At 35.6% G+C, this 26,413-nt stretch overlaps 1 protein-coding gene across 2 annotated transcripts in view; it reads right to left on the bottom strand.

Moving 5' to 3' along the window:
* Positions 1-26,413, bottom strand: part of FGF12 (fibroblast growth factor 12) — a 364,960-nt gene that overhangs the window by 148,122 nt on the left and 190,425 nt on the right. For both annotated transcript variants that reach the window (XM_061193267.1, XM_061193266.1), the window contains exon 3: positions 24,803-24,906. In XM_061193267.1, the coding sequence (XP_061049250.1) occupies positions 24,803-24,906 (104 nt within the window). The remainder of the gene's footprint in view (positions 1-24,802; positions 24,907-26,413) is intronic.

Raw genomic sequence — 26,413 nt, 5'->3', positions numbered from 1 at the left:
TATGGAGGTTCCTTAAAAAACTAAAAATAGAACTACCATACGACCCAGCAATCCCACTACTGGGCATATACCCTGAGAAAACCATAATTCAAAAAGAGTCATGTACCAAAATGTTCATTGCAGCTCTATTTACAATAGCCAGGACATGGAAGCAACCTAAGTGTCCATCATCGGATGAATGGATGAAGAAAATGTGGCACATATACACAATGGAATATTACTCAGCCATAAAAAGAAACGAAATTGAGTTATTTGTAGTGAGGTAGATGGAGTTAGAGTCTGTCATACAGAGTGAAGTAAGTCAGAAAGAGAAAAACAAATACAGTATGCTAACACATATATATGGAATCTAAGGGGAAAAAAAAAAAGTCATGAAGAACCTAGTGGTAAGACAGGAATAAAGACACAGACCTACTAGAGAATGGACTTGAGGATATGGGGAGGGGGAAGGGTAAGCTGTGACAAAGTGAGAGAGTGGCATGGACATATATACACTACCAAATGTAAAATAGATAGCTAGTGGGAAGCAGCTGCATAGCACAGGGAGATCAGCTCTGTGCTTTGTGACCACCTAGAGGGGTGGGATAGGGAGGGTGGGAGGGAGGGAGACGCAAGAGGGAGGAGATATGGGAACATATGTATATGTATAACTGATTCACTTTGTTATAAAGCAGAAACTAACACACCATTGTAAAGCAATTATACTCCAATAAAGATGTTAAAAAAATAAAAAATAAAAAATAAAACTTAGGCAGTCTGAAAAAAAAAGAAAAAAAAATAAATTGTGTGTCGAAGATTAGGAAAAAAAAAAAGCAAAAACTGTTTAAAGAAAAAAGAAAACATTATTTTGAATTGCTAGACTGGTTGACATGCAATACTTTGAAGAAGGAAGAGAAAAGTGTACTCTTTGGTAATTGAAACTCAAAGACAACATCCCACATTGTTCAATGCGGATTTCTTGACTGGCATCACAAGCAGTGCTGCAATATAATTATTTTTAATTGCCAATTCATGTATCTAAAGAAAAGAAAGTATGAGTCTCCCCAGAGGTACTGTTCTACTGCAGGAGTTTAATACATCAATGCAGGCTTTAGCAAACAGGGGCTTTTGTCAATATTTCACTGGCACATCACCCACAGTATAACACCACCACTTAGAATTTATATAGACCTTTCATTTGCAAAGTACTTTACAATAATTAATCCTCAGAATACTCATTTGTGGAGGGGGGGGGAAGGAAAAATAGATTATAAAACAGAGGATTTCAAGTAAGAAATAGTTTGGATAAGCCCATAAAGGAGCCGTTTTGAGACCAAAATAGAATCTCTAGCATCCCCCAAATCAGCAGTCCTGTTTTGATATAATTCATATATCTAATATTTTTTAGGCTCTGATAGCAGAGTCACACTGTTTTCTTTATGCCCACTGTATTTCTCAAAAGTTCACTTCTATATTTCAAAGACTGTTAAATTTTTAAGAGCTGCAGATTTTTCATACATTCTCAAAATGGTAGCATCCCTGCTTTCTAGATATATATTGTTTAATACTGAGAGGATATTTATATGTTATTATAACTTAGCCCATCAGTGCCAGGCAGCAGATAAAAGTTCACCACGCTATGTACACCCAAGATTGAATACAGTGCATGCACACCAAAGCTTAGTAGTCATTCCAGAAATCGTTATTGAATAAATCACTAATATTCTTTCAACTTTATTCACTCATTTATTCATTCATTCATTTCTCAATTATTTAGCACCGCTATTTGCAAGGTACTGAATTAGATGATTTAGCAAGATAAAGAAAAAAACCTGTCCCTTGATCTCAGGGAGTTTATAATTAACCAGACACACAGATAAATGAAAAATGAAGATGATTAAGGACCACAATAGAGGGATGGGAGCGTGAAAGAAGGAACATATACTTCTATTTGGTGAGGATTCAAAACAACGCTTCACAAATGAGGTAGTTTTTTCTTGGGTTTTGGACAGGCAGAAGAAATTGAAGAAGATTACTTCAGACTAAGGAAAGCCCAAGATGTAGGAACAGCTTTCCTGCTCCTATCAATATGAGGAAATTTATAGCTAACACAGTATCACTTTTTACTACACCCTGTAAATTCAAACTGGATTCATGTCTCTGAGAAATTCTGGGTGAGAATGGCTTGTGATTACCATATAAATTGGTTGGTTGTAAATGTATGCTTCTATAGTTTTTGAGGATAGAGCTTATTCTTTCATATATTTTAAATATCCCTGACCTTTTTCCTTCTTAATGTATATTGCATAAAAAATGAGGGAATTCACTCCTCTCTTGAACATAAGGCTGAAAGGTGTCCAGCACCATTATTACTTATATGGAAACATGTAATAAGTGTACAATAATTCCTCAGATCCACATTGTATGTTTAATTTTGCTTTAGGTATTACACAAGATATGGTATAGTCTTATTATGAGGTCTTAACAGTGCTGACACACTGTAAATGCTCAATAAATCCTTATTAAATTAAACATTCCCTGATGAGTTTACAATCTGAGGAGAGTAGGGGAGACTCTAGACAATGCGAATGACTAGAATGTCCCATAAAGTTTTAAATAGAATCCTTGGCTCAGTGGTCAAGGCACAAAGCACTGAATCAGTATTTGAACTCAACTCTTCCAGCTCCAAGACTAAGGTACTTTCCAATGTGCCATGATATTATATTGATCCTACTGGCTATTTCCTTACTGGGAGGACTTAATTTCAATGTCAGAATCACAAAGCTGCCTTCAGTGTTACATGTCAAGTGCATGTAACAACCTAATAGAATGCTCGCTAGGGTTTGAAGCACAGCTCAGCCACCAGCCTTCTGGGTGGTGGCCTTGGGCAGATGGCGTCTCCCCTACAGACCTTCTTTTCTACATTGGTCAAATAGCGTGTGGGCCCACTGACACTCTGACGTCCCTTCCAGTTTAGACAGACAGTGCTCCATTTCCCAGACTCTGTAATTAGAGAACACTCAAATCCCTCCACACGGGGGTATGATTGGAGGCAGTTAATATATTTCAGGGGTCAAAGATATAAATATGTTTTTAGTTCTCATAAGCCTGGCTTTTGAGACTCCTGAATGGAGCTGTTTGAAGATTGAGGAGAATATTGCACCATAGTGAGCACTTGTTGATTTACTAAACACCTTGGGGTTGGTACTGGGAGGTTAGGGACGGGTGTCTACTAGGTCCAGACACAGTACTAGGTGTTAAGAATTCAAAAGTGCATAAAATGTGGTCCTTGAACCTTTAGACATACAAGAACTTAGTAATGGAAATGGCCAAGAAGAAAAGAGTGACTATAAAGACAGTTGGCAAAATGAAAATACCACATGTAAATAAAGAAATGAAAACTATAGTTCACATTAAAAAAAAAAAAAAAAAAAGGACAGTTTGCTATGGGAAGTCCCAAAACAGGAATATAACTGAAGCATTTTGAGGACACAAAGAAGGGAGTGAATAGAGGTGCATGTGGAAAGTTTCACCACCAGTCTTGCACTGGAGCCTGACCTTAAGGGGTGAAGAAGAGTTAATAAACAGGGTGTAGAACATTCCAGGCAGACAGCTCATGATATGTAAAGGCAAGAAGGGGAAGAACAAACTTAATGCTTTTCTTTCCCCAGCATCTATTTCAGTCACCTTGTAGATAAACAGGATTTTAAACAGGGGAAGCCATCCAAATAGAGCAATTCTCATTCTTTCATCAAAATCCTAAAGAGAGCGTTTAAAGCTCCCTTTTGTAATTGCCAGGAAAATGATGCGTACCCTTATTTAGAAGAAATGGCTCTTCCTTCTTTTAATCAAACAATATATCATTCTCCCACTAGAGCTGGAACCAAGTTCTTCTGCATTTCAGATGCTAATTGGAATTTACTTATTCTTTTGTACAGTGCATGAATATGGTCTGTCAGCAAATAACAAATTTAAGCAAAGAAAAGAAAGAAGAAAGGACAAAAATGGGTTTCATGAAAAGCAAAGAAATGCATCAAAACTGGGGATTCTGTCAGCCTGGTGGACAAAAACACTGACTTGAAGGATGTCCTTGCCAGGTTGGGACACGTTCCTTTTCTAGCTACTGTCAACCTGGGCTCAGCTCCATCAGAAATGCCTGCCTGGCTGGCAGCTGCTGAGAGATGGCAACTCCTCCCAGCAACAGATGAAACCAATTGAAAGCTAGCAGCAGTGATCCTTGCTGTTAAGTGCAGTGACATCTCATTTATCTGGTAACTCCAGTGAAGATTGTATAATGCATAAGATAATTACTAAGACACTAAAATGTACATTCCCAAGCATAAGAAACTATTAGATTTTAGCCAATCTGATTGGAAATTTGCCTAAAATTAGACACATCTATGTAGGTTTAAATTATGAATAGACTTCAGAGTGCAGTGAATTCTGCTTAGGTTTTGGAGTAAATAGACCTGAAGTTAAATGCCTTCTTTCTTAAAAAGGGATAAATAACCTGACCTAATATACCTCATAGTGGATGTCAAAGCTCTTTGAAACTACCAAGCACTGCATGTAAATAAATATTGTGACATTTTTTTATTATTAGAGACTCAGTATTTAATATAGTTAATAGCTTCATCTCCCATATGGGTAATCTTGGGTAAATCACTTCATCTTTATTTCCTCACCTGTCCAAGGAAGATAATGCTAGGACATAATTTAGGGAGTCACCGTGAAGATTGAATGAATAAATTTATAGCGTCCAAACATGAAGTAAGCATTCAAATATGATTACTAACATAATTATTATCATCATTTTCATTTAATACTGTGAGAACCTGAGGGGTTGTTAAATTGGATAGAGCTATTATTCCTACTCAATGGCCCCAAAGCAATGGGCTGTAGAAACAAAACACACATATCTAAGGGATCTTGCACAGTATAAACCCTCCACAGCTTTTTGACACATTTGTGCCCGCAAGAGGTTTATCCCCAAGCTTTCTACATTTCCTACTGGACATTAAAAAATGACTGCTTTCACTTGTCCCCTCCTCATGTGACCTCTCTGTTATTCCCTGAAATTATCACTTTCCCTCTCCACACATAAATACAAATGTGGGATAGTCTCTGCAAGTTTGAGTAAGCAACTGTGGCAAGCACCCAGTTGCTCATAGGTCTTACAAAATAGAGTATCTGTTATTTATCTTACTACCAGTTTGCTCTCCTGCATAGGAAGGAGGCGAAAGGAGATCTTAATTAAGGGACCTAGAGTAGTCAATTTCTCATTCAACTCCATTTGTACATAGTAATTTCTAATATTAAAAGATGTGATATATATTATCACATATACCTACTTTATGTGATATGACAATAGAATCTTTAATATGATTTAGAACAGGTCACAGTGGCCAGTATTTTCCTGGATGCAAATCACTAGGACTTACTGATATGAAATATATTTTCAGGCCAAGATTTTAAAATATCCTCTCCATTCCATGACCTCAGTATTGCACTTAGAATATCTACGATATTGCTTATTCTGTACTCAGAACTTGGGCAGATTCCACCCTGAATGTCTTGATTTTTGTATTACCACCTCCTCTGACAGCCTATAAGCTCCTTTGAAAGCATAAGTTCTATATCCTTCTTTGTATTACAGGCATCTAAAACATTTAGCTCACTTTGTATATAGCACATGTTTAATGAATGTCTGTTAAATAAAGATTATACCAAAAAAAAAAGAAAGAAAGAAGGAAGGGTTGGAGGGATGGAGAGAGATAAACAGAGACAGAGAAAAGGAGAAAAGGAGGGAAGGGTGGAGGGAGAGGAAAAAGGAGAATGGAAAGATGGAAATGGAAGAAAGAAAACAAGAAGCATATAAACACATTAAGCAGAGTCTCAAAGATGCTCAACTACTTTAAATAGAATCCCTGAATCATTTTGCACAAGAGTATAATACTGTGTCCCGTTGGCACTCTTGTATACCATGTCTTGATGCTTAGGATGGTAGGCACCACTACAAGATATCAAAAAAAAAAAAAAAAAGGAAATTTAACACACTTAATTCTCATACAAACTTAAAAGGCTAAATATAAAAGAAATTTTAAGCAGAGAGATGATTCTTTTGTTTTTTCTTTTCCTTCTCAGAAATACAGGTTGAGATGCCCTTTCTCTGACTGCCTCCCTCTCCACTTCCCAGCCAAACTCTCTATTCCCAGTTCTCACATCTTCAAAGCAGTCTTTACCCTTTCAGACACACCATAACCAATATTCTGTCTCAAATGGAAAATAAACAAAGAAGTTAACATTCTTAAATAGAAATCCTTTACTACTGCAAGCAAAGGAATATTCATTTTTCAAGTAAGGAAGGGAAAGGAGGCTTAGGTATGAAATAGGAAAATCTTAGATTGGACACTGGTATTAATGATCCCTATCACCTTTGAGTAATTCTCCATATTTATAATATAGTGATAATTACACTGGTCTGATCAACCTCTCTGGAGTTTTTATGTGGATCTAATCACACTACAAACATGAAAGTTGCTTGAATATAAATAAAAACAATGCACAGGCAGAAACATTTTCTGGATGAATGTTTTTGTTTATATGGTCTCTATCATATGGAAGAAGAAAAGTAAGTTGGAAACTCTTGCACAGATTGATCCATTATAGAAGCCTTATTAACCTACTGATTCCCATAACCTCTATCAGGTTCATATAGAAATATGCCTCAACCCCCAACAGAGAAGAGTTGGAGGTTCTGACTCTCCAATGAGGGAGAAAGGGCATATTTTTCTGAGAGGCATCATGTTGACCACCAAAAATCTGGCCAAAGAAATATCCTCTGTGTAAGCATAAAATGAGACATTCTAGAAAAGGGGCTGTGGTAGATAAATGGAGGAAAAAGTAGATATAGATTGAGCTATCAGAAGGCTTTGGTGATAAGTGGAACAAGTGAGAATACAAAGTAGGGATTTGTTTGGAATGTAATGTAATGGGAAGCAAAGCAAACTCTATTGAAAGAAGGCTGGGGCTGGCTCAGGGGAAAAGAATTAGCAAAGGCAAAACACACATCTAATAAGGGTCTAATGTCTCTTTAGCCAATGTCAGTAAGAGAAAACCTTTCATAGCAGGAAATTTCCTTGGGACTTACAGAAATGACTACCAAATGGAAGTAAAGCACATATAATGAGAACGCTGCCAGGAATACCATCTTGGTTCCCCTACATTACAGCTGTACTTAGTGTGGATTCAGCTTATTATGGATCTAATTCAAGCCACCCATTGAAACATAATAAAGACCAATGCTGGGCTTCCCTGGTGGCGCAGTGGTTGAGAATCTGCCTGCCAATGCAGGGGACACGGGTTCGATCCCTGGTCTGGGAAGATCCCACATGCCGCGGAGCAACTAAGCCCGCGCGCCACAACTACTGAGCCTGCGCTCTACAGCCCACAAGCCACAACTACTGAGCCCACGTGCCACAACTACTGAAGCCTGTGCACCTAGAGCCAGTGCTCCGCAACAAGAGAAGCCACCGCAATGAGAAGCTCGCGCACCGCAACGAAGAGTAGCCCCTGCTCACCGCAACTAGAGAAAGCCCGCGTGCAGCAACGAAGACCCAACTCAGCCAAAAATAAATAAATAAAATAAATAAATTTATAAAAATAAAAAAAAAAAAGACCAATGCTGTTACTGGGCAAGTATAAAGTCAATGAAAAAATACATTTCTGTAGGCTTTTTATGTATCAGTAAATCAGGTAAGCCATTGTTAGAGACCAGTAGAATGATCATAAAACTGTTACCTTCAGGGAGAAAAGTAGTCAATGCTTGAAAGTAAATCAATATCAAAGAATTTCTTAAACAGATATTTCTAAGAGGCAAGTGAATGAATTTTAATTCCCCCAGCCCTGTATTGCTGACCAATACTTCCTGACCATGAATGGTTTCTTGCTGGTCCCAGAGAGTCAACTAGTATTCAGCAAGGGCTAAACCAGGGCAGAAACTAATAAAATATCACTTGCACAGATTATAATATCACACTTTAGGAGAGATATATACTACAAACAAAAGCGTGAGCTCTGAATAATAAAGGGATGAAAAACAGTTCAGTCTAAATTTCTATTTTCTAATCTGAAAAAAAAGGAGGCATTGAACCAAATTATTTATAGCTTTCCTTCAATTTACAAAATTAATGATTCTATTGCTCGTTAATTTATTTAATAAATAGTATTTATTAACTTTCTTGTGAAAGAAATGGAACTGGTTAACGTTCTCATGAAAACCATGCTCACTTCCTATAATATTTAATTGTGTTCAACAAATAGTTGAAAACATCACGTGAGAAAGAAATAATAATTTTTGCAAACACTTTTAAAGCCCTTACTGGGTGTCAGTCATCATTCTAAGTAATGGAAGATAAATAAATAGATAGATACACAGATATGTAGATAGATATATGGATAATGATTGAGATGGAGATAAAATGGACATAGAGGTAGAAAAACTCATTTGATCATCACAACAGTCAACAGCTTTAGAACACTCACCATGTGTCAAGCGCTACTAAGCGATCAACACATTCTCTGTGACTCCACATTGCAGGACTAGAACCAAAAATGGCACAGTAAAAAGATGCTCCTAACAGTCATCTCCAGTGTACGATTCAGGTGACAAAGCCTTCACTCTTAGAGATGTTTCAGCAATAATCGGGTTCTAATTTTTGTGAATATTAGGAAAGGAGCCACTGATTTAGTCTAGCTGACCTCTATGATCACTCTTATTAACTGAGGGCCCATAAAAATAAAGCCAGAGTGGGCACAGTGCTAGACAGCAGAGATAGAACTGGTAGATTCGGACGATCTTTCGATACTACAAAGATAATTAAAATAACAGCAACAACAACAAACAGCTGATTTTCAGGGGAAGCATTTGGGATGGGCTTTAAGAGTTTTTGAGAAGTTGATCTGCAGAGTTAGGTACATTTGGACTCCAGTGAACTAGCCAAATAAATAACAGTGTTCAAAGAGTTAGATTTATTGCCACACAAGATGAATCATGCGTCTTTGGGGAATGTTTTTTTGGAAACTTCATTTTCCATTTTGGACTATTGGAACAGTCTCTCAAAGAGTTTGGAATGTGGCCAATTACTTCCCTCTGCATTTTTCACTTGAGACTTAAGGGCTATACAACTCCATTTTCCATTCTCACATAATACATCTTAGCGAGTACTCTGCCTGTGTCTCTTCATTTTGTAAATAATAAGGCACCAAAAACATAGCCTGTTTGTAAGTATGGATTTGAGAATGAGAACCAGGAAACACAGTTAAAAAGTCTTAAGAAAGGTATCCTTATTATAATAATCTACTACTCAATACTCCATATCTATGTATATTTCACATTATTATAATAATGCCAAATTACTCTTGGGATAATGAATTAGCGGATACATTAACATTTTTCAAGAATAAAAACCACACCTTGACAATACCTATATTAAAAATCAGGCATTAGAAAGGCATACAAGTAAACTCTGAGAAAAAAACCCAGAAACCAATTTGCAACCATCCCAATCATATAGTACCTCACATATCACCCAAGCACTCAAAACTAATATAATGTTAAACCAAGTTGGAGGGTAAGTGACACTGGCAGATCTAATGGCAAAACAGACAACTCAAAATATCAAAGGAAAGTTCAAGCTAAATAAGGCTTTTAAAAATACTAAACCTTGGGGACTTCCCTGGCAGTCCACTGGTTAAGACTCTGCTTTTCCACTGCAGGGGTCACAGGTTCGATCCCTGGTCAGGGAACTAAGATGCCGCATGCCAAAAAAAACCCTCCAAAACAAAAAACTAAACCTTCCTGTGATAAACCATAATGGAAAAGAATATGAAAAAGAATGTATATATATGTATAACTGAATTATTTTGCTATACAGCAGAAATTAACACAACACTGTAAATCAACTATACTTCAATAAAATAATTTTTTTTTGATTAGCGTTAGCATGGCACATATTTCTTTCTTTTTTTTTTAACATCTTTATTGGAGTATAATTGCTTTACAATGGTGTGTTACTTTCTGCTTTGTAACAAAGTGAATCAGCTACACATATACATATATCCCCATATCTCCTCCCACTTACATCTCCCTCCCATCCTCCCTATCCCATCCCTCTAGGTGGTCACAAAGCACTGAGCTGATCTCCCTGTGCTATGTGGCTGCTTCCCACTAGCTATCTACTTTACATTTGGTAGTGTATATATGTCCATGCCACTCTCTCACTTCGTCCCAGCTTACCCTTCCCCCTCCCCATGTCCTCAAGTCCATTCTCTACGTCTGCATCTTTATTCCTGTCCTGCCCCTAGGTTCTTTAGAACCTTTTTTTTTTTTTTTTTTTTTTAGATTCCATATATATGTGTTAGCATATGGTATTTGTTTTTCTCTTTCTGACTTACTTCACTCTGTATGACAGACTCTAGGTCCATCCACCTCACTCCAAATAACTCAATTTCGTTTCTTTTTATGGCTGAATAATATTCCATTGTATATATGTGCCACATCTTCTTTACCCATTCATCTGTTGATGGACACTTAGGTTGCTTCCATGTCCTGACTATTGTAAATAGAGCTGCAATGAACATTGTGGTACATGGCTCTATTTGAATTATGGTTTTCTCAGGGTATATGCCCAGTAGTGGGATTGCTGGGTCGTATGGTAGTTCTATTTTTAGTTTTTAAGGAACCTCCATACTGTTCTCCATAGTGGCTGTATCAATTTACATTTCCACCATCAGCACAAGAGGGTTCCCTTTTCTCCACACCCTCTCCAGCATTTATTGTTTGTAGATTTTTTGATGATGGCCATTCTGACTGGTGTGAGGTGATACCTCATTGTAGTTTTAATTTGCATTTCTCTAATGATTAGTGATGTTGAGCATCCTTTCATGTGTTTGTTGGCGATCTGTATATCTTCTTTGGAGAAATGTCTATTTAGGTCTTCTGCCCATTTTTGGATTGGGTTGTTTGTTTTTTGGATATTGAGTTGCATGAGCTGCTTGTATATTCCAAGATGCAATTTTAAGGTATAAAATATTCAAGATTTCCTCACGAAACATTTTTAAATTGAGCCAAAGAGAGAAAAAAATATATATTCTGTGATTTAAACATATACCTCCAAAAGTACCACCACATGAACAGATAGGTATAAATTTCTAGAGCCCTGACAGTAATAATTTAAAGGTCCAAGCTCAGTAAGTAAATTAAAATATCACAGCAAATATTAATCTTATTATAAAAACTCTTCTCTCATAGCTAGTATTTTGTGGTCAAAATCAATGGTGTTTACAGTTGTAGGACACATCTTCACAATGAAAACAAATTCTACTCTGCTCGCACTCCTTTTTCCACTTTTTGCACCGGAGTATTAAAGTTCTGTCACGCCCCTCCAGTTGTGAGGAAATTCACTCCTTTGTGTTACTTTAAACAAACCAAAAATACAATTCAATTAATGTGTATAGAATCCATTAGGGGAAAATGATCTTATTTACTTTTTAATCTCCATTAAATCATGATTAAATTGATATTTTAAATAGAATTAACTTTTTAATAACAGCACTATTGAGATATAATTCACATACCATACAGTTTACCCATTCAAAGTGTATAATTCAATGGTTTTTAGTATATTGACAGAGCTGAACAACCATCACCACAATCAACTCTAGAATATTTTCATTACCCTAAAAAGCAAACTCCCACCCTTTAGTAGCAGTCTGTTCCCATTTATCACAGCACAATCATTAATCAACTTCCTGTCTCTATAGAGTTGTCTATTCTGGACATTTCATATAAATGGAATTATACCATATGTTGTCTTTTGTGACTGGTTTCTTTCATTTAACATACTGTTGTCACGATTCATACATGTTGTAGCATGCCTCAGCACTCTCTTTTATAGCTAAATAATATTATATTGAATAAATGTGCCACACCTTATCCATTCGTTAGTTGATGGACATTTGGGTTATTTCCACTTTTGGCTATTTTAAATAATGCTGCTATGAATATTAATATAGAAAAGTTTTTGTGTGGACCTACGTTTTCATTTCTCTTGGGTATATACCTAGTAGTGAAATTGCTGGGTCATATGGTAACTCTGTCTTTAACCTTTTGCAGAACTGGTAGACTATTTTCCAAAGTGGCTATGGCATTTTAGATTCCTGTTAGAAGTATATAAGCGTTCCAACTTCTCCATATCCTCACCTATACTTGTTATTATCTTTTTTAATAAAGCCATCCTAGTGGGTGTGAAGTGGTAAGTCCTTGTGGTTTTTGATTTGCATTTCCTTGATGGCTAATGGTGTTGAACATCTTTTCATGTGGCTATTAACTATTTGTATATCTTCTTTGGAAATATGTCTATTCAAATCCTTTGTACACTTTTGTCTTTTTATTTTTAGTTGTATGAGTTATTTATATATTCTAGATACACATTCCTTACCAGATAAATGACTTGCTAACTTTTCTCCCCTTCTCTGGGTTGTCTTTTTCACTTTCTTGATTATGTCCTTGGAAGCACAAATGTTTTAATTAAGATGAAATTTTTTCTTTTGTTGCTTGTGCTTTTGGTTTCATATCTCTAAAACTACCGTTTAACCTAAGGTCATGAAGATTTAGCCTTATGCTTTCTTCTAAGTGTTTTATAGTTTTAGCTCTTACACTTAAGTTTATGATCCATTTTAAGTTACTTTTTATATGTGGTGTGGACCTTTTAAAACATAAATATTTTTGGCAACATGCTACTAATCAGATTTCAAGGTTTTAAGATAATGCCAATGAAGTCTTTTCATTGAAATTACTGAGGAAGTTCCTGGAAATCCCTTAGGAATATTAATAATAAAGAAAGAATTCAATAAACAGCATACAAATTTTTAAAAAACATACAACTTATTCCTGGATTCAATGTAAAAAGAGTCAAAATACAAGGATAGCACAAATAACAGAAAGAAATTCATGATGAGAATTAATGTAAGTTTAAAAATTAAAAAAATATGCCAAGACATAAATGTATTATGTTTCTATAACCCTGCTTCCTTCCTTTATAACCCTGAACAATTTCATTCTTTTATTATGGTATGAAAGTGCAGTGTTTGTCCTTTTCCTCTCTCATGCTTGGAGCACCCAAAATGGTACTCAGCACACGATACGTAAAAATATTTTAAATCAAATAGACGAGCAAATGAAAATGAACAGATATTAGAATTAGCACTTCAGGTGCAAGAATTATGATAGAATGTGTGAGAAACAATAAGATTTATAAACATTTTACTCCTATGAATGTTTTGCACTTATTTCTGCCTCTGCTAGTACACTTCCTCTGGTTTGGTCTTTCGTTTCATCCTTTAGGTTTTAGCGTGAATATCATTTCCTTAAAGAAATTTTCATGGCTATCCTGTCTAAATTAGTTTTCTCTATTATTCTCTATTACTGAAATATATTTTTTCTTTTATAAAAACCAATCCTAAATAGTAAATTTCCATATTTATTTATGTGTTGTCCTGTTCTCCCACTACAGTGGAAGTGTTTTTCATTTCATTTTCAGTGCCTAAGACAATGTGTGCCACACTATCTACACTAAATAAATAGGTAAATTATTGGTTAAATGGGAGCATGGAAAAGTTGCTGATCCCTGGAGTTTCAGGAATAGCTGTATTGAAACCACAGGCAAGCATACCCTTACAAGTCAATATGCTATATCTCACTCCATGGTGACTTTCAGTTACCTCACGACTTCTCAAAGTTCCCTACAGAGAGAACTTTTACCCATCCAGTGAAATAGAAGAATGGAAGTTGAAGTAGCAGTGCTTATTCATCTTTGCCCTAGCTATAGAGAGAAATTTTAGAGGAAATATCCAGCGATCCATCATGAAAACTCAACAAGCAGAAAGCTTCTGTCACCAAATCCCAGGGAAATTCTAATCTATTTGGACCTGAATAAAAGTACAGGTAAGATCTCTTCCCGTTAGTCTCTAGAGTTCAATATTTAGCTTCCTAGTAGAAATTCATAAATTTTTCAACCAATATTTATAGTGATTCAAAAGATTTTACATTACCTAATGAAGAAACTACACATGCATATCTATTCTTCAATCTGTTCAGTTGCTCTCTGTCTCTTTGACTTTCTCTTGTGCTAAAGTATTACATTATCTACATTTATATTCTCAGCCTGGAGAAGTGGGACAGTTGTCAAGTGTCTACCCAATATCCATTTTCCCCTCCATATTAACAGAACCCTGGTTTTGATGAATATGGCAATATATGTAGCTCAAATTTTTTTTTAAAAAATTGAGACATTTCCCCACACTCTTTCCACCTAGGGGTGACCATGTGACACAGTTCTATGGTCATCACTGGACATCACTACGGACATTGCTGAAACCTCTGGGAAAGTGTTCTTTCCTGATAAAGGCACCATCTCTTTCTCTGTGCCCCTTTTTTACTTCCCAGAATGTATACATGTTAGCTGGGGAGGTAGGAGCTATCTTGTACCACGAGGAAAAGGCCAAATAAATGTAAAAACTTTGGCCCTTTAGCAAAGGGTTGTTTAGCCAGTCAATGAACCAATACCAGTAACTATCTATCTCCAGACTTCAGGTTATGTGAGAAAACTTAAACCTTTGATCCCTTTAAATCATTGTTATGGGTGTCTTTTTTACTCACAGCCAAACTCAATCACTGGGTGATACAGGAAAGTGAACTTAAGAAATTTATCATTAAGATTTGGTCTTGGGGAGTAAATCAGAACAGGAAATTTTCAAATTATTCAGTAAGATTTTGTGCATATATTGACACCTCAGATCACCCACTGAGTCATATGTAGGATCATGTGTAACATGACTGTATAATTATTGCCCAAACCCTAATCCAGGACACTTCTGAGGGTCAAACAGGTAGTGTCAATAATTACACTAAGACATCAGGCATAAACTGGAACTCTTCTGGATGAACCATGACATATAGGTACCCCATGGGAGACTGACGTTTTCAGTGGACTCAAAATAAATGTCTTTCTTTCCATTTGGAGATAGCTGAAATATATGTCACTTTTGACATATACACTTCTATGTAGCTAAACCATTTCCCCAATTTAACTACTAGATTTTAAAATTCAGTGGTGCAGAAACAAACTTTAGGTACACCATAAATGCAGGAGGCTGTCGGCTTGAAATCTCCTCAAAATGTAGCACTTTGCAATCTGTCCTTCTCTGACAATTGTTCTAATTTGGCCACCTATCACAATGTTTTGTTTTGTTTTCTTTTTTCATATTCTTTTCCTCGGTGCTATCTATCCAAAGCGTGAACTTATCTGCAGACTTGGTCATAAAAATGAATTGCTTCTGTTTCTCTGCTTCACCGCATCTCTATTTCATTCAAATCTCACCTGAAAACCTACTGATTTTCCCTCTGCATTTAGCACTCATAATTTCTTCTCTTTTCCCCTCCCTGAAGTCTATGAAACACACTTATTTTATGCAATGTATTTCCCTCCAATGGAGTTATATAAAGAGATATTTTGAAAAAGTCCCCAAAAGTTGAAAAACTGGCTCATGCTGGGGGGCAGGAGGAAAGAAAAGTTGATTCCTACCCTTCGATGATTTGTTTGTTACAAACTCAAGAAACATTTACATATGAAAATGACTAATTCTTACGTTGGCTTTGGAGGGGAACAGGCAAGGGAAGGCAGAACGAATTAGAACAGATAATCTCTTTTGGGAATCAGGCTGGCCCAGAGAGCAATAGTAAAGTCATAACTCTTCAGAAGGAGGCCACTGGGAAATTCTTCGCCAGAAATGACATAGAGAACATGGAACAAATGGAGCTTCAGCTTTCTTGGAAAGTCTTAACACTCTGAAAATTGGTTCACTTTTTTATCAGTTTAGCAGGTTAAAAAAAATACAGCCCAAACTGGTTCATACAGAAGGGTAATTATGGGCTCCTAAGACTGAAAATTCAGAGGTAGGGCTGGCTTCAGGTATGTCTTCATGTACAACATCAAAGGATGTGAACAAGAACTGGTTTCTCCATCTTTCCACCTTGAGACTTTCTGTCCTCTGAATGTTGGAATCATTCTAAGATATGATTTCTCCTTGTGTTTTTAAGATGGCTGTAGTCCTTGATCCTCTCAGCTCTGACTTCAGTTTAAAAAAAAAAAAAAGGCAACTCTCCTTCAACAGATAAAGTCAAGTCTTGGGCCTGAAGCTAATTGGCTCTAGTTAAATGGGAGATGCTCTGCAACCAACCTCCCATGGCCAGGATGGCTAAAGATAGTGGATTAGGCAAACCAGGAATCACCACTGAAAATTCGGGTAGAATTACCCTATGTGAACTTCATGAACTGATGATAAGAAACTGATTTAGGATACACTGAGCATCTTATTTAATGTATCTACTACTACTACTAATACTACTACTATACTATTTTACTATTACTACTACTACTAGTACATATGCCTGACATTGAGCATTGACTGTGTACTAGGCACAGTACTAGGGTTTTACATGCATTGTCTCATTTAATTCTTGCTATAATCCTACAAAGCTGGTATTTTCATAATTATCTCCAATTTATATATAAGGAAACTGAGTCTAGAAGGTTAACAAATTTCCCCACTGACACCAGGAAGTAAGTTACAGAGCTGTGATTCAAACCCAGTTTTATTTCTAAAGCTTTCATTCTTAAATACTGCTTAATACTGCCTGATTCACTAATGACCTAAGAAATACAATTGAGAAATTTTGGATATATGACTACATGTTGGCCTAATGTGCCTCATGGCAAGGTAGAAATAAAAAATATAAAATGTAGTATCATTTTCAAATGATTCAACCAAAGGTCCTCACTAGTGCTGCTCTTAGAAGCTTAATCCTATTTTTACTTTTCAATGAAAAATGCTACTGCAAACACATATGCTAATTTTTTTTTCAGTATATTTTATTTTATTTATTTTTTATATAGCAGGTTCTTATTAGTTAATTTTTACAATTAAGGCTAGCCCAGGAGCTAAAGTATTAATATTTTCCAGAAGTTATAATTTCTTGGAATAAAACCAACACCACTTACTACTGAAAACATCATAAGGTAAAAATGGATGCTTACCATCATTTAGTCCTTACTGAACGTATAACTAATGACCTGTTGATTCTTTCTAAAGAAAGGCAACCTAATTCCAACAACAGCAACAAAAATTCACGTCACATATTTGCAAGCAACACAGACAGATTCTTGGGCTAACAGGATTCCACATATATATTTTCTAGTTGATTAAAAACAACCCAGTTCAGTTAATAAATATATATACATGAGGGCAAAAAAAAAAAAAGTAGGCAAAATAAGCAATTATTTTCTAGGTGCTATAGCCAAAAATCAACCTAAGATGAAAAAGAAATGTTATAAAATTCAAGAAAACCACAATTATATGGAAGGAAAAATTATGCAAATGACCCTAACTGAATATTTAACAATCTAATTGCTGAACAAGCCTCTAAATTGGCTTTTGACTTCCCTCTATTCAGGCACCAGTAACTTCAAAACTCTGTGATTCATCTGGCGTTAATGGCTAAGGTGTTTCTCTCTCTCTTCCTCCCTCCCTCCTTCCCTCCTTCCCTCCCTCTTGCTCTCCTTCAATATTAGAGACTTTTCAGAGATACCATTACCCAAGAAATATTTCTGCATATGCCTCAAATTTTGGAACATTCCATGAGGAAGTCAGTATGGAGAAACTCAAATTCCAGAGTGGGTAACAATTTTGTACCTCTATTCTAGATATGTGTGTTTTAAAAAACTGCCATTTCTTTTCAATATGGAACAGAACCCTTCCAGTGAGAGATGAATTGTAATGACCAAGTGGCTTCCGAAGAAGATATCCTAGCCAATTTTTGCTTTTTTTTCTTTTATAAGCAATATTTAGTACAGAAAGGAAAACACGACAACATCAGCTCTTAAAATTACAATACAACATTAGCTTCAACACAGAGAAGCATGCACAATAAGATTCCTTTAGCAAATTTTCCATGTTTCCATAGAATAGTCATAGCCTATTCAAAGTTGAGCCAGTTAACAGAACTGGAAAGTGTATAAAGTTACAATCAGGAAAATTATTACAACAACCATTAAGACCAGATGGCCAATGAATTATTGTCAAAATTAAACTGCATGAAATGCATCCATCAACTGATCAACAAAATTTTAACAGATATCTTTACATAGGAATTGCAGTTTTCAGTGTTATGGTATATATTAATCTATATTAGATATGATTACTAACTTTAAGGAACTTGCATCTAATTATATAGATAGGGCATGAAAACAAATAATTCCAACAAAAGAAAGAAAGGAAATATACAGATAAATGTCCTACCAAAGTGCAAAATGTGGAAGTTATTTTTGGCTGCAGAAAATGAGAAAATTTGTATTTCATCCTCAGTGATGAGAAATTTTGGACATCTATGATAGTGGGGAAGAAAAGAAATTAGAGGAGAAAATAAAAAATATCTTATCCTATCGTCATTTTGTGGGTATAAGGCAGTCTTCTTCCAATAACTTTCAATATTGGCCTTCTCTTTTCTTCTTTCTCAGAGACCCTTTTTCTATGTTTCTCAATAACTCCTGACTCAGTTTTTCAATATAAAGTCAGTATATTATTGCAATCTCGACATTGTCTGCTCTCACTGAAGCATCAGATTTAGGCATGGAATTCTAAAGGCATGTCAAAGAATTATGCTTTTGATATTATGTTGTAACAGTATGGAGTGACACATCCTTAACTGCAGCAGCAAATAGGATAAGAAATGTTGATTTTACAAGTGAACATTGAAATAGATAAACAACAGGACCTACTGTATAGCACAGGGAACTATATTCAATATCTTATAATAGCCTATAAGAATCTGAAAAGAATATATATATACATATATATATTTAGGTATAACTGAATCACTTTGCTGTACACCTGAAACTAATACAACATTGTAAGTCAACAATACATCAATCAAAAAAACTTTTTTTTAATGAAGATTGAACTAGAATTTCCTTTTCTTGACCTACCTCATCTATACTGGTATTTGCTTATATCATACACAAAATTTAATTCAAAAGGGATTAAAACCTGAAATGTAAGACCTAAAAACATAAAAGCCCTAGAAGAAAATAAAGAAAAGTTTCATGACATTGAATTTGGCAATGTAAGGTGTAAATGACATAACCAGGATCAAAGCAAGCTAATCATCCCTATAGAATGGAAATACAAAGCACTGAGCAAGTGGCAGCTGCAGGCCTACTGGGCTTCATGTCCTGAAGGGGATGGTGTGACCCCAAGTTTCACTCTGGTCAGGTCAATGGGAATAAAAGCCCTCTGTGTAAAATAAAGGACCAGAGCCAGGCTACCTGCTCACACGAGGGACTGGTATAATTTTCCTGTTCCAACTCTTAAAAGGCTAAAATAAAAAATGCTGCTACTTGCTCATCATCACTAATCATCAGAGAAATGCAAATCAACACCACAATGAGATCAAATCAACCTCTCACCTATCAGAATAGCTATCATCAAAAAGTCAACAAATAACAAATGTTGATGAGGATGTGGTGAAAAGGGAACACTCATGCACTGCTGGTGGGACTGTAAATTGGTACAGCCACTATAAAAAAACAGTATGGAGGTTCCTTAAAAAATGAAAAATAGAACATGTGATCCAGCAATTTCACTTCTTGGTATTTACCCAAAGGAAACAAAAACACTGATTCGAAAAGATATATGCACTCCAATGTTCACTGAAGCATTATTTATAATAGCCAAGATATGGAAACAACCTAAGTGTCCATCAACAGATGAATGTATAAAAAAGATGTGGTATACATATACAACAGAACATTTAAAAGAAAAAGAAATCTTTCAATTTCCAACAACATAGTTGGGTCTAGACAATATTACACTAAGTGAAATAAGTCAGACAGAGAAAGACAAATACTATTGGGTTGACCAAAAAGTTCATCTGGGTTTTTCTATAAGATGTTACGGAAAAACCGAATGAACTTTTGGGCCAACCCAATATATGATCTCACTTATTTGTGGAATATAAGAAACAAAACAATCAAAACAAAATGAAAACCGACTCATAGATACAGAGAACAAACCGGTGGTTGCCAGATGGCAGGGGGGGTGTAGGGTTGGGCAAAGTAGGTGAAGGGGATTAAGAGGTACAAACTTTTAATTATAAAATAATAAGACACAGAGATGTAATAGGTAGCATAGGACTATGCTCAATAATATTGTAATAACTGTATGGAGACAAATTATTACTAGACTTCCCATGGTGATTATTTCTAATGTATGTGAATTTCAAATCACTCTGTAGATTGCATGAAACTAACATAATATTGTATATCAACTGTATTTTTAAAAATGCTGCTAGTATTTTAAGCAAGATGCAATGATAGACATAGACTCACAATGAGAGAAACAAGACCAAGCCATACCCTTGCCCAGGCCCCCTTTCCTAACCCCAATGTTACCCTAGGATGCAGCCTTGAAATGACTCTTAAAATCTTATTCTAAACTAGGACCACTGGAGGCTGGAGAGCAGCAACCAAAAATTTGCTAGAAATTGAGGGTAGACTTCAAAAGAAGAAGATCACGAAGAAAGAAAGAGAGAAATGGGCCTACAGACCAAAATTACAAACACATGCAGAACTAATTCTAAATTCTAATATAACCTCAGTCTAATTCTAAAAATGACAGCCAACAAAATCAACGATTGAAACATGAATTCATTACAAAAGAAACTAACTTTATGGAAAAGCATAACAAGTATTATAAGAAAGCTCAGAGAGATAAATGAGTTAATAACTTTCTGTAAAAAGAGCCAGATAGTAAAAACAGGAAGAAATCAACCAAGATCAGGTAGATATGGAATGGAAACCATTAAACATCCAAAAATTTAAAGCATAGTGACTGAAATCACAAAACAGATGGCATCATTTCTAGAGCAGATAAATTTGCAAGTTTCTAGTGAAAGTGATTTAAATATTATCAGCACAAGAGACTGGCAAGTATAACAGAGAAATAAAATGTAAATGGGAAGAGTTAAAACTTTCCAGAATTAGAGAAGTCTGATTCTTTGGATTGAAAGTGCATTCTGAATTTCTAACAAGATAACTTAATTAGATTTACAACTAGACATTATAGTGAATTTGCAGAACATGAAGTATAAAGAGAAAAAGTCCTATAAATTTTCCATATAGATAACCTACAAAGGAGAGAATATTAAACTGACAGCAAACTTCTCACAGTCAACAGTACATGCCAGAAGCCAATAGAATACAATTTTCAAAGTGCTGGGGGAAATATAGGTCTACTAAGAACTGTATAACTATCTGAACTGTAATTCAAGAGTGAAAGTGAAAGGAAGGCATTTTCACGGATACCAGAGCGAAGGGAATTCACCATCTACAGACGCACACACAGAAAACAGTGGAAGATTTTGTTTAGAAGAAAAGTAAACTCAGAGGGACCGAATTTGATACACACAAAAACAAAACCTGTGTGCACAGAAATTATTTTAAAGATTGATAAATGTAACTTTTAGTATAGAGTAATAACTAATTGTGCATATTTAATTTTAAAGTGTAAATAATCCAATTGGTGAGAAGGGTGGTGGTGTTTACTAAGCAAGAAAACATACTAAGGTCTATCAGCTGTTTGGAAGAAGGACAGAAATAAACAATATGTTTTATTATTTAGCAAATTATATACATATGTCTGTTAAAAAAGTCTAAGTCATTAAAAGACTAGAATTATAACCTACCTTTACGAACTAGCAGAAGAATAAAGATAGAATAGTAAAATGTTTCAGTAATGTGAGAAAATAAAGAAGAAAATAGAAGCAAAATAAAAAGCAAACTACAAGGGTAAAAACAAATCTAGATGCATCAACAATTTCATTAAATGTTTATGGATTAAACTCACCTATTAAAATATTTTCAGAATGGATCCGGAAACTTTAGCTCTATGCTACCTAACAGTCACTCAGTCTTTACTACTGTCTCTTTTGTCTCCTGGTAAAGGGGGTGGGGTGAGGGGGAATCAGAAGTAACTGGGGAATTAATTCCTAGCTTAAATATGAATACAGACAAGGTGAATGCCACTAGATAAATGATACCATTTGAGAATTTCTCTTGGATTCTATGTTAGCTTCTTTAGGACCTCTAGGGTTTGCCTTCAGACACACACCACCAGTCCCACTGCCCCCGCCATAAATTCCAGGTATGGGCCTTATTGGTGTGCTCAGCTACACTGTTTAACATCAAGTAGGAAACTGCTTTTCAAATAACTTCAAGCCTTAACATATACCAAAAGCACATCACGAAAGCCTGTAACAGCCTGTTTTTAACCCCTCACAAGGTTCCTGGCCACACTGGTGCTCTCTCGCTGAGACATGCCACACAGACAAGCAGCAAAACAAGTGTGATGAAGCCTTGATACCCAATTCTCTTTCAGGTCTGTCTCTCCCAATATTGGCCGTCTTTAGTCCTATAACAAAATCTTCAGGCCTATGCCCCTGCTTAAAATTAAAAACCAGAATTTCATACTGTTAGTCCTATCCAGAAAGAGAGTGATTTTGAAAGTAGGGAGCCTGACGCTCAATGTCAGTGAGGCCAAGCTTATAATTAAGAAAAATTGTTCCAGTAGCCTCACAGTACCATACAGGGAAAAGAGTTGCAATTCTTGGTATGACGCAAATTTGATTTAAGTGAAGAGGAAAGCTGAAAACAGGTAACTCAACAGGTCATTATTGGTTTTACTAAGGTGTTAGATACTTTACAGAAAAGTACCTACAGTAAAATTCTCTAGTCAAGAATTTCTTAAAACCTCTCCTATGGGCTCCCTGTATCTTAAGCCTAGTTCTGAGCAAGAAAAATAGAAAAAATGTACCTCTAATAATGCTGCCACATATGAAGTTCAGTTATGTCAGGCTGAATACCCAGGCTCCTCTCCCAGGAACTTTGGGATTGCACCCAACAATAGGGACCCCTCCCTGCCTGCGCCCCCTTAACACACACACACACACACACACACACACACACACACACTCACATACACAAAACACACACGGGCTCCTACACAGCTGCCACCTGCTACAATACTGTTGTCAGGTAATCTGTGTTTTTCTTCTTCCCAGACCTTTGGAAATGAACTCTGGTTCAGAAATCTGAACTCTACTGTTTTTGTGGAATTACAACCAGAATTATGACCTTTTAAATAAATATAAAAATGAATAACAACCTTCTAAATATAAATATAAATATAGTCTACCTTTAGCTGTTTACTTGATGACTGATTAAATTCTTAAATCAAAACTATCCTAAGATCACCTAAATATTTTAGTTTGTATTGCATTCAAAACTTTTTTAAAAAAGTTTAACCAACTGGAATTATTCAAAATAACATCTGTTAACTGTCCCTTTCTTATTTTAATTCTCACATTTAAAATATAGATTCACAATAACTGGACATTAAGAAATGTTAGAATTATGACACATTAAAAATGAAAGCCCATTGTTTTGGCCAAAAATATATCTATCTTTAAGTATTATTTTGAGTAGACCATTGAAAAATGTGTATGTACACATCTGATATATAAATGCATATTCAGATGTGAATATGTTCAAGAGTAAAATGACAACTTTAAGAATTCTAATATGAATGACAGCTGTACTACTAGTAAGCAAGCATAGGGTACCAGAGATTCATTTAATTGATTGTGGAAAAAGTTTAATAAAAGCTATTCAATAATTAATTGAGAATCTAGTGGGCATAAGTGAACTTCCTGAATAACCTTGTCTTATTTAGTGAGATCATAGAAAGCAAGGGTGGAAATCTGTGACCATGATTTTCAAGAATATTTCTTCATGAACTACAAATAGGCAATTCCCTTAGGGCAGAGCAGGAATTATATACATACAGAAGATTCAGTGCAGCTGCGTTCTCTCAATGCATAAATTATTATCTTGAGAGTGGGACCATTAACTACTTTAAAATATGTCAGGGCTCATAATGTAGCCACTGATGCCACCTAATTTTGTTAGTTTTAGATTCAAAAGAGATGTTAGACAACATGGGGTCCAACACTCTCATTTTAAAGGTTTGGAAATTAAGTCAAAGGGAGGAGGCCACTTTCCCAAAGGAATATTGTAGTTGAAATGCAAATAAAACTCAAATATCCCAGCCCCTAATCCAAAGCTCATTCCATCAATTCACATGTCTTTAAAGTGACCAGTTATCCCAGGAATCTGACAAATTAGGTACTACACAGTTTTATTAAATACAAACAAAAACACAGTCTATTCTGAAAGTTTTTTTTCTCCACAACAAGCCAGAGAAGACTCCCAGACAAATTCAAGAATTTAGCTTCCTAAACCATCCTCTGTGCTTGAAGGAGAGGTAACAGGAGAAAGGAAAAAATGTTTTACCTCTTGAATTAAACAGAAAGGTAAAATTCAAAAGATTATCCTCTAGAAGTGAAAGACAGAAAAAGAGAATTCGTATCACATGGAGAGTTGCTAGCTCCTTCTCAACAGAGTGTGATCTTTAACATTGTAAATTATAAAATCTTCATAATAATCCTGATATACTGGGTCAGAAAATATACATTGACTTCAACTTGTAATTTTCTTCCCTAAAATAACGGTTACTTCATTACTCTCCATGCCAGTTTATGTGCGTGCACACACACACACATACACACACGCACACACAACAAGGTACTTACTGAGCTGTAGAGATAGCCTTCACCATTCATGGCCACATAGAGGCTGGCCTTCACCCCTTGGATGGCCACCACACGCAGGCCCACAGGGATTAGATTGAAGAGGGCTAGAGGGGAAAAAAGGAAGAGAGAGGAAAGGATCAGTGAACTTTTGAATAAATCATCTTGCTTCTTAAAATGACTCTTTTTGAAGATTAAAACCTATGAATTGAAATTAGGAGAGAGAGAGGAGTTCTAAGAGTGAGGAGAACTGGCTTCTTGTCTCTGCACCGTGACTAATTACTATGTGACTTCAGGTAAATCACATAAACTCATCTGCAATAAAGGGATTAGATTAGAAGGACTCCAAGGGCCCCACATGGATCTGAGAGTCCAGGATCTCTCCTCTGTGAAATGAACATATACTCAAACAGTATAAGATGATTTTTTCTAACAAACAAATAATTTGAACCAAAAAATTCTCAACAGAAGAAAACATATTTGGAATCATAAGTAATAATAAAATATGATCTTCATAACATATGCCAGAGTTTATTTTCCTTGTGGTCCTGAACACTGTCTTAAACACACAAGATGAACACAAAAACCACTGGCTCATCCTTAACTATGCTAGTGGCAGGAGAACATTTCTCTTCATATTTCAATTTTTACATGTAAATATAGATAGATAAATAGATGTATCAATGGTTGCTAGATAGCTTAAGCTCTAACAGATAGATTTTATATCTTTGGAAATATATATATATATATGCATAATTATGCACAAACCATTAAAAATCAACTTCATAAATTTAATTCAATATCCTAAGATAAAATGAAATCATGCTTGTGGTCTTCAAGTATTGGGGTTGTCCATCACTGAAAATATTCAACAGTCTACTTGTCTACTTGGAGAAAGTACTCAAATACCAGAAAGAAGATAAATAAGATAATCCATTTTTCTGTCAAAAATGTATTTCTATGAATTATATATTCCTATATAACACTATTTTAGTTAACATTAATATTACAAAATGAGCATAAGCATAAAACATGGTCCTCATCCCGAAAGAATTTATATTACATAAAGGAGGAAAGCAATCATATAACTAGGCTGTATAGATGGCAACATGAATATGACCTAAATATTTATGACTGCGTGCATAAGAGAATAGCCCTGTAGTTCACTTTAACATCCTGACTTAGTTAGAAGTTCTTATCTATCTTTTCTACTGATAAAATTCCCATCGTTCTGGTCATCTTCTCAGTTTTGAATATAAGATATATATAGATAAATTAACCCAGGGATTACCATTAATCAGGAATGTTCTTTTTCTGGGCTTCTCTCAACGTGGAATAGTAAGCTAAACACACCCACACAGTATTTGGCTTTTAGTCACATGTTCAATTGGTAGTTGTAAAGGATCAAGCCTAAGACCACAAGTTTAGTATAGCAGGATTCAATTCCTAGATATCTGACATCAGACCCGTCTCTTTGCCTCTTTGAACCTTTTCCCTCGTCTGTCATGAAAGTTGAGACTAGATCTTAGCAGACACTTAAGAATTAATAGCTGCTTTAAGTTGAATCTGTACTAGTTTTTGTTCCTCCAATATTCTTACCACTGTCAGAGAGAG

This window comes from Eubalaena glacialis, chromosome 6, assembly GCF_028564815.1.
Source record: "Eubalaena glacialis isolate mEubGla1 chromosome 6, mEubGla1.1.hap2.+ XY, whole genome shotgun sequence".
Classification (NCBI taxonomy): domain Eukaryota; kingdom Metazoa; phylum Chordata; class Mammalia; order Artiodactyla; family Balaenidae; genus Eubalaena; species Eubalaena glacialis.
The sequence above is the reverse complement of the archived record's forward strand: the minus strand, read 5'-3'. Positions and strand labels throughout refer to the sequence as shown.